General features: G+C 46.4%; 1 protein-coding gene across 2 annotated transcripts in view; it reads right to left on the reverse strand.

Annotated features, from left to right (window-relative positions):
* rnf43 (ring finger protein 43) overlaps nt 1-7,710 on the reverse strand; it is an 84,907-nt gene extending 77,197 nt beyond the window's left edge. For both annotated transcript variants that reach the window (XR_013772598.1, XM_079283876.1), the window contains exon 1: nt 7,173-7,710. Coding sequence is in view for 1 of the 2 variants with exons in the window: in XM_079283876.1 (XP_079140002.1) it covers nt 7,173-7,394 (222 nt within the window). In the remaining variant the exon portion in view is untranslated. The remainder of the gene's footprint in view (nt 1-7,172) is intronic.
* Between the last annotated feature and the right edge of the window lie 533 nt (nt 7,711-8,243).

Consider the following 8,243-nt stretch of genomic DNA (forward strand, 5'->3'; position numbering starts at 1 on the left):
GGGGGGGGGAGGCCAGAGGCAACATGGAACCGTGGTCTCAGATCACTGGAGGAAGGAGAAGATAGGAAAAGCACCAGCTGAACTGACGACCATGTGGAGAAAAAAGAGGAAAAAAAGAAAGAGGAGCACGCCTCGACGGCAGATATGAGGGAATGTGAATAATCTCCGTGTTTCTTATGCGATATGTTTGTCTCTGAGTAGCCTTCCTTTTTTTTATCTTTTAAAATCACAGAAAAGACAGCGTTCCTTTCAAAAGGCAAAGCTGGGGGGAAATTGTGAGCTTATGGCAATTTCATTCGTACCTTTATGAATGAATGAATGAATGAATGAATTTTATTTATATTGCACTTTTCACAGACAATAATATCACAAAGTGCTTAAAAGAGCAGACATTTAAAAGCATAAAAAACACAATGTGACCCTAGGGTCAATAAATTATATACACAGAGAAAAGTAAAAAATAAAATAAAAAATAAAATAAAAATGTAAAACATATTTTAAGAGCAGGTCTAGGACATGGGTTTACTTTTACACAAACGCCAGCCTAAACAGGTGGGTTTTTAGCTGGCTTTTAAAAGTATCCACAGTATCTGCGAGGCGCAGAGTTGCAGGCAGAGCATTCCAGAGCCTCGGGGCCACTGCCTCAAAGGCTCGGTCACCACGGGTCTTAAATCGTGTGCGTGGGACTGACAGAAGACCTAGAGCGTTTGACCTGAGAGTGCGGGCGGGTGAATAGGGGCGAAGTAGATCAGCTACATAAGCCGGAGCCTGACCGTGAAGTGCTCTGTAAGTGATGGTGAGAATTTTGAAGTGTATCCGAGATGCTACAGGGAGCCAGTGGAGAGATCGGAGTACGGGGGTGATGTGAGACCGTCGATTTGTTCTGGTGAGTAATCTGGCGGCAGCGTTTTGGATGACCTGCAGACGGTTAAGAGCAGATGCACTGAGCGATGTAAAAAGTGAGTTGCAGTAGTCAATGCGTGAAGAGATAAATGTGTGTATAATCATTTCTAATTCAGGTGTTGATACTACAGATCTCAGTTTACTGATATTTCTTAGATGGAAGAAACATGACCTGGACAGCTGCTTAACATGAGGGTCAAACGACATGGATCGATCAAAGAAAATCCCAAGATTGCGCAGGTTGCAATGGGCAGCAGAGGAGAGTGGACTAATAATCTGCCTGATCATGGGGACAAACTCCTCTGGAGCAATAACTAGAACCTCCGTCTTAGAGTCATTGAGTTGTAAGCAGTTTTCTGCCGTCCAGTCTCTGATGGCATTGACACAGTCCAGGAGCCTAGTTAATGTCAATGCCTTGCTGGGTTTGAATGACAGATGGAGTTGGATATCATCTGCATATAAGTTATAGGACACACTGTAGCTTTTTATAATCGGCCCCAAAGGTAACAGATAAAGGGAAAATAACAGAGGCCCCAGAACTGAGCCCTGCGGTACACCACAAGACAGTGGAGAGGTAACAGACACAAAATCACCCACAGAGACATTGAAACTTCTGTCATTGAGGTAAGATGTAAACCAGTCTAACGCTATGCCGGATATGCCCACCCAATCACGTAGCCTCTTAATCAGGATGTTATGGTCTACAGTGTCAAATGCAGAACTGAGGTCCAGAAGAACTAACACAGAGCAGTCACCTGCATCAGCACACATGAGAATGTCATTTGAAACCCTCAGGAGAGCGGTTTCAGTAGAGTGTTGCTTACGAAACCCAGACTGGAACTTGTCATCCATGTTGTGCCTCTCCAGTGCAGCAGTAAGTTGTTTGGCCACCACTTTCTCTAAAATTTTGGACAAGAAAGGCAGTTTTGATATGGGCCTGTAGTTCATGGGCAAAGCTGGATCTAAGTTAGGTTTCTTTAATATGGGCTGGATAGTGGCATGTTTGAAATAGGAAGGGACAATTCCTGTAGACAATGAGGAATTGACAACAGATGTTACTGCAGGGCCAATAGTTCGCAGAACTTTCTTAAATAGAGAGGATGGTATTATATCCAGAGGGCAAGATGATGGCTTTGTTTTGTTAATTAAGTCCATCAGGTCTTGAAGGCTGATAGGCTGGAAAGAGTCCAGAACAGCAGGAGATTGCGAGGAGCTACATGTAGATGAACAGATCCCAGGCTGAATGCCAGACCTAATACCTGTTACCTTATCAATAAAATAGATAAGGAATTTGTTGCAATCGTCAACAGAACAGCATGGTAATGTAGAGACAGACGGTGAAACAATTATCTTAATTGTGTCAAACTGAATCTTGGGATTTCTCTTTGAGGAAGAGATTAGGTTGGCAAAATAAGCAGTTCTAGCTTCCTTTACTCCAGTATTAAAATAAACTCTGAGGTCTTTGAGATATGAGCGATGCACTTCTAGCCCAGTAGCTTTCCAGAGCCGCTCTGTCCTGCGACACTTCTGTCTCAGGCTGCACACAGCGTCTGTCATCCACAAAGAAGTGTTATAGGCTGCCCTGGTCCTTTCCTTAAGAGGTGCCACTTTGTCCAGCAAAGTGGTGCAATGTTCATGAAATGACTGTATCAAGAGTTCAACATCATTGAGATTTGTGTTAATATCACAGCAGAAGTGCATAAAGAACTGATCAGCTGTACTCTGAGTAATAATGCGGGAGTGGAATGTTTGTTTCAGACACAAGGGGTCAGCATTGACAGAAAGATCAAAGAAAATACATTTATGGTCACTGATCAATAGGTCCTCACAACGGGTATTATCAATATCAAGACCCAGAGAGAACACAAGGTCCAAGGTGTGACCACCCCTGTGAGTGGCGCCAGAAACATGTTGCGTGAAATTAAAAGATTCAGTAATATTGAGAAACTCAGTAGCTGTACAGTCTGTGGTGTCATTGATATGCAGATTAAAATCACCAACCAGAAGCACTTTGTCTGCTTGATAATAGAGGTCAGAAAGTCTGTGAACTCTGATAAAAACTGACCTGCAGGACCTGGAGGTCGGTAAATTAAAAAACAGAAAAGCGGCTTTAGTCGGCCCACTTTAGTGAGCTGCAGCTCAAAAGTAGCATAGGATTCTGTGCTCCCCAATTGGCAGGAAAGCTGATTCTTCCAGACCACGGCGAGGCCTCCACCGCGGCCTGTCAGACGCGGTGTCCCAACATAAGAGCAGTCCACAGGGCAGAGTTCATTGAAATGGATGCATTCCATATTCTGTTGCCAGGTCTCAGTCAGAAATAAAAAAGCCAAATTATGACTTGTGAACAAGTCATTTAAAATGTGAGCCTTGTTTGTTATAGAGCGTGCATTAATCAGACACATTTTGATGGGGGAAGACACTGTGTCGTCATCAGCACAGGAAGCTTTGGGGGTATGTGCAATAGGACGGATCACTCGTGCAGCACCTCGAAACCGACCATAACTAGGGCGTGAGCGCGAGCCTGTGATTCTCACGGGAATGTTCATGGGTCGTGGAGTGGAAGTTACGGTAGAGGCTGGGAAAAGAGTGGTAGGAGACCCTCCATGCCGCCAGGGGGAGCTAGTATTGCTTGTAGGGGATGAATGCGGCTGATGAATGATCGTAGATAATTTATAGGACTGCCAGTGTCGCCGAGGGGCAGATAGGACTGATAGGGACGTGGTCCTCCTGCTGCTCATGTCGGGGGTCTCATATGGGGGATGTGAACTGGGGCTTGCAGCAAATTGAGGCCTTTTCTACGGCTACTGTTTATGTATTAACCTGGAGGTTGTTCTAGATTCATTAGCGAGCAAACAATCGGAGGATCCCATGCAAGGACATATAAGAGTGAGGGCAAAGCACTAAGTTTATTGTGAAAATAGCACTCGTCATTCGCACTGGTCATATATTCAGCCATTTCACTGTATTCCTTTCCACAGTTCAATTCATCTCCATCCCTGTTGCTACGAATACAAAATCTTCCAAACACTTCATGGATTTGGAGTCAAACCCATTTTCTGATCCCATCCTGATGATTTTCAGATTTCTCACAGTTCTCACACCACAAGGAGTTGCGAGGGCTGATATGAAACCAAAAACAAAAGTCCAGGGACCCGGACCCACTGCAGGAAAAATGTATAGATATATATTTTCAGATGAATGTTATGCCACGTGTACAAAAGCAAAGCTATGCGCCACAGCACCTCCGCATGAAGCGGCGAGGAGCCCCGAGGAGCCCTGGACAGGCTGTTATCTCATCCAGGGAGATAGGAAGTATGGACAGGAAATCTAGAGGGAGGGGGGAAATGCGAGGGCCCATATGGGAAGTGCAGTGTAAACAGCCTCCGTTTTTAATCATCCCGGCTCACGTTCAGAACTGGACGCGCTTTGATGTTCTCCCTCAGCGCCGCCTCCGCCCTCCCGTCCCTCGTTACCCAAACGGGCCGTGTCCCGAAACACGCAGATACCGGCCTGGGACGGTGGAGCTAGGGAGGCTCAGTATACCTTGTGGGACACTGAGGAGGGAGGCGGAGGAATGTGAAGTGGTGCAGAGTTAACTGGTGTTCAGTCAATTGCTTGCCCTGCTTTAATTATAGCTGATGTATTTAAGGGAGCTCTCAAAGGTCAATTCAACGTTTTCAAAAAGTACAAAGACCCAAAAATACAGGATGAAAAGAACGCTTCAAGCTAAGAAAAAGAAAGAAAGAAAGAAAGAAAGGTAGAGCCCTTATGATGTCCTTTATGGCTCAGTGCCCATTGGAGGACAAACTCCAACTCCTTCTCACAACAGAGGACAGTTGACAGTCCTCTCAAGTTCAAAGTTATCCCAGAAGCCTTTGCACTTTTCCTCTGGTCATAATGCAAGCTTCGTTTTGGGAAAGGGGGGGGGGGGGGGGGGGGAGTCAAAATTCCTCAGCACTTGTATTTGTCCAAATAGCGCTGGCCGGACCCCAGCCAGTGTTCCAATGAACGTGTTCATTCAGAGGACAGGGCACACGTCCAGGGAGATCACAGTTTAATAGATCAGAGGGAGATGTGTACCAAAGCAAGGTCTCATGACTCTGAGGGGGAAACTGGGGATTCCTTCTGTCCCAGGCACTCAAGAGCTCGGCCTTCACGTGTGTTAGCAAACACGATCAACACAGGATCTGATGGTTTACGAGAGAACAGACTTAAAAAACAGAATTTCTGTTTGACTTCTAGACTCCTAGATTCGGAGATATGGGCCGCAGTTAAGAGGAAATATACGTCTTTTGGATTTTGGGGTGAACAATCCGTTTAACACAGAGGATCAGTTAAAAGAAAGATAAAAGGACAGACACAGTGTGTGAGGCAGAGAATATATGGGAATCAACCTCCTTTCCAGCCTTCACCCCCCCCCACACACACACCCATCCACTGGAAGACGAGAACATAAAGCGGGACCGTAAAGCAGCCTGCAGAGGCAATGGGGACCTGTTGGAACAGGCCTAAGCTGCAACAAAGAGCATCCTGCAGCATAACACCACCTCTGTGCACTGTGGGAACAGCCTGGAAAGAGAGCCGATACCTTCATAGCCTCAAATAGAACCACAAGAAGTTGTCCGAGATAGGGGAAACAATACAACTTCACACTTTAAAAGGAAATCCAGGCAGATAGCCCTTCAACAGTCTCGACCACGCTCCGTCACCCATGTGCTGCTTCACAGTGCGTTGGTGAAGCTCTCTGCTGAGACCTACAGGGGGTTAATATCGTGTATTTCCTCTACCTAAACATTTTGTGTTTGGAACGCGACTAAATACTGCGCACAGTTTTATGGGGGAAGAAAAAACAAATAAAGGAAGCTGGAAATCCCAGAGAGCTGGAAGTGTCTTTGATCTCACCTGCGCTGTGATAAGCATCCATAACATGTTGTCAACATCCCACACATGCAAATCGGCTTTAACACGGAGCGGGGAAAAAAGCAGCGGCGGCTGGTCGTAAGTGTTTGAAACTGGGGCTTTATCTGCGGAGGAGCCATGTAAATCCTCATCAATTATGGCTAACTGCATGCATCTGGCTCGCCATTCACAAAACCTCCCACGCCCAGTAGAGTGAGAAGAGACAGGATCCTGCACTACCTCAGATCTGTCGTCCCGTTTCTCCGGAGACGGTAAATAAATGGACACAGCCGAGGCTTAAAGTGCCCCGGGAGGCTTAATCCACTCCTGAATCCCAAACATGCACACTGAATAGAGTGCATACTTTACGTTTGCTTTGCATTTTCTAAATGGTAAAAAAGAAAAAAGCAACAACAAAAAACTTCAACTTTTGCTTCAATTATAGGTTTTGTCTAAACATGATTTGCCGAGTTGTATCACAGTCTTCGACCACACCTTGATATTAAAAATGTTGGAAGAGCATTAGATGCCAGGAATAGTGCAAAACAAAGCTGTCATCTTTGAAAAGTCACACACAAAAAACAAAAAGGTTGGCAACCTCAACTGAACCCAGGGTTGAGTCAAAAAATAGACTGAACAACAAGCTAACCTCAACAACACCTGCAGGTCATCAGTGTTGTTGAAACTGATGGTCATTTTGATTGGCGTATGGCAACAAGTTCAGGTGGTTAACATCATTTGGTTGATCAGCACAGTGGATTCTGGGTAATCTGCTTTCTTAGGTCAGAGAAACACGTGGGGCCAACAGTCACTCCACAGACGGATTGATTCACTTAAACACAGGGCGGTGTTCTCGTTTTCTTTTATATGTCGTAACTTTTTTCTAATATATGGACGATGAATGTATAATTATTACTCTCCTGTTGGCACCGTTTAACTTTAGCAAAAAAATGTCCTGACATATTCAAGTTCAGTTGTCTCTAAAATGTACAGATGCAAGAGCAGTACAACTATAAACAAAGTGTCAATGGGAGAGTCCATTAGGACAACATGTAACCAGAACAGCAGACCAATGTAGTATATCAATGCCCAAAGGATGCCATGTGACAAGGCTGTCCGTCAAGTCCGCATATTCCCACTCATCCACATTGCTTAAGTGTCTGTGAGCAAGGCATTGCATTCCTGACAGCTTTGAGGGCGCTGTACACTCGCAGGAGAGCCGGTAGAAACTGTGACACAGCTGCGCCACTACGACAACAGGTGCCCACCCGCACCCGCTGTGACCCGGTCCAGTGAGCCTCTCTTTGTCAGCAGGCTATATGTTTTGGAGGTGAATGCGCCCTTGTGTAGATGCTCTAGAGACTCCTTACCTGCATTAGTTTCCCCTCCGCGTAGCCGGCACTTCCTCCTACGAACAACCCCTCCAGAGTGATGGTTTTCCCCGTCAGCTCGTGGTTCAGCAGTGACACCTTGATGACCGCTCGGAGGACCGGCCGCTCGGACTCCAGGCCCGGCTGGCCCAGCACTACCTGCAGGGCCGCCATGAGCAGCCACGGCCAGAGCCCGGCCAGGCGCCGCTGCGGGACGGTCATGGCCTCGGCTGTAGCGGCGGTGCCCGGCCGCACATGGTGGACTTCAAAGCAGGCGAGCACCGCGGAGAGACGGGCGGAGAGAATATTTAATATATGTATGTATATAGTACACGTCCCGCTTCTTCTTCCTGCCTCGACGAGCAAAACGCTAAACGGATACAATCCAAACTTTTAAAGCTGGAGGACTACCATCATACAGGCGCGTGAACGTCCCAAAACTTCCATTCAGCACCGGGAGTTAATATTCAAACTCTGCCCGTTGTAGGAAAAAGCCTATCCCTCCGGTGAGTGCCCACATGGAACAAAGCGCGTTGTTACAGGGAAGAAGAAAAAAAGAACTTTCCGAGATGCAATAAGCTCGAATGAACTTTTATCCAGTGTCAGTAATGTGGGTGGCGAAGAGACTGCACGCTCAGAAGGCACCACGGAGACACGCCGTGTTGTGCGGGAGCTTGAAGTGTGCGTTGACTTCCAGCAGCCGGGTCTTCACGAGACGACACAACAAACGTCCTCATTTGTAGCGTGTTTGTCGGTCTAGTCGAGCTACTGTATCCTCTTCTCTCGCTCTCTCTCCCAGAAGAAGGGCAGGTCTTTCTTCATCCGTATCCAAACTGATATTAATATGACAGTGTGTACGCCGTTCACTGGACCTTACAAATCGCACTTTTTCACCACCAAACACGGGTTGACACAAAAACAAAAACAGCGTCAGGAGACCGCACATCCCCGTGGGCCGCTATGTTTTCTGGATAATTCCACACAAAAAATAAAGGCAAAGGGCGACAACTTGAACTTCAAAGGCTGGGTTACAGGTTGCCGCCGGAAAGTTATAAGGCATGTTGACAGACA

The sequence above is a fragment of the Melanostigma gelatinosum genome, assembly GCF_949748355.1.
Source record: "Melanostigma gelatinosum genome assembly, chromosome: 14".
Classification (NCBI taxonomy): Eukaryota; Metazoa; Chordata; class Actinopteri; order Perciformes; family Zoarcidae; genus Melanostigma; species Melanostigma gelatinosum.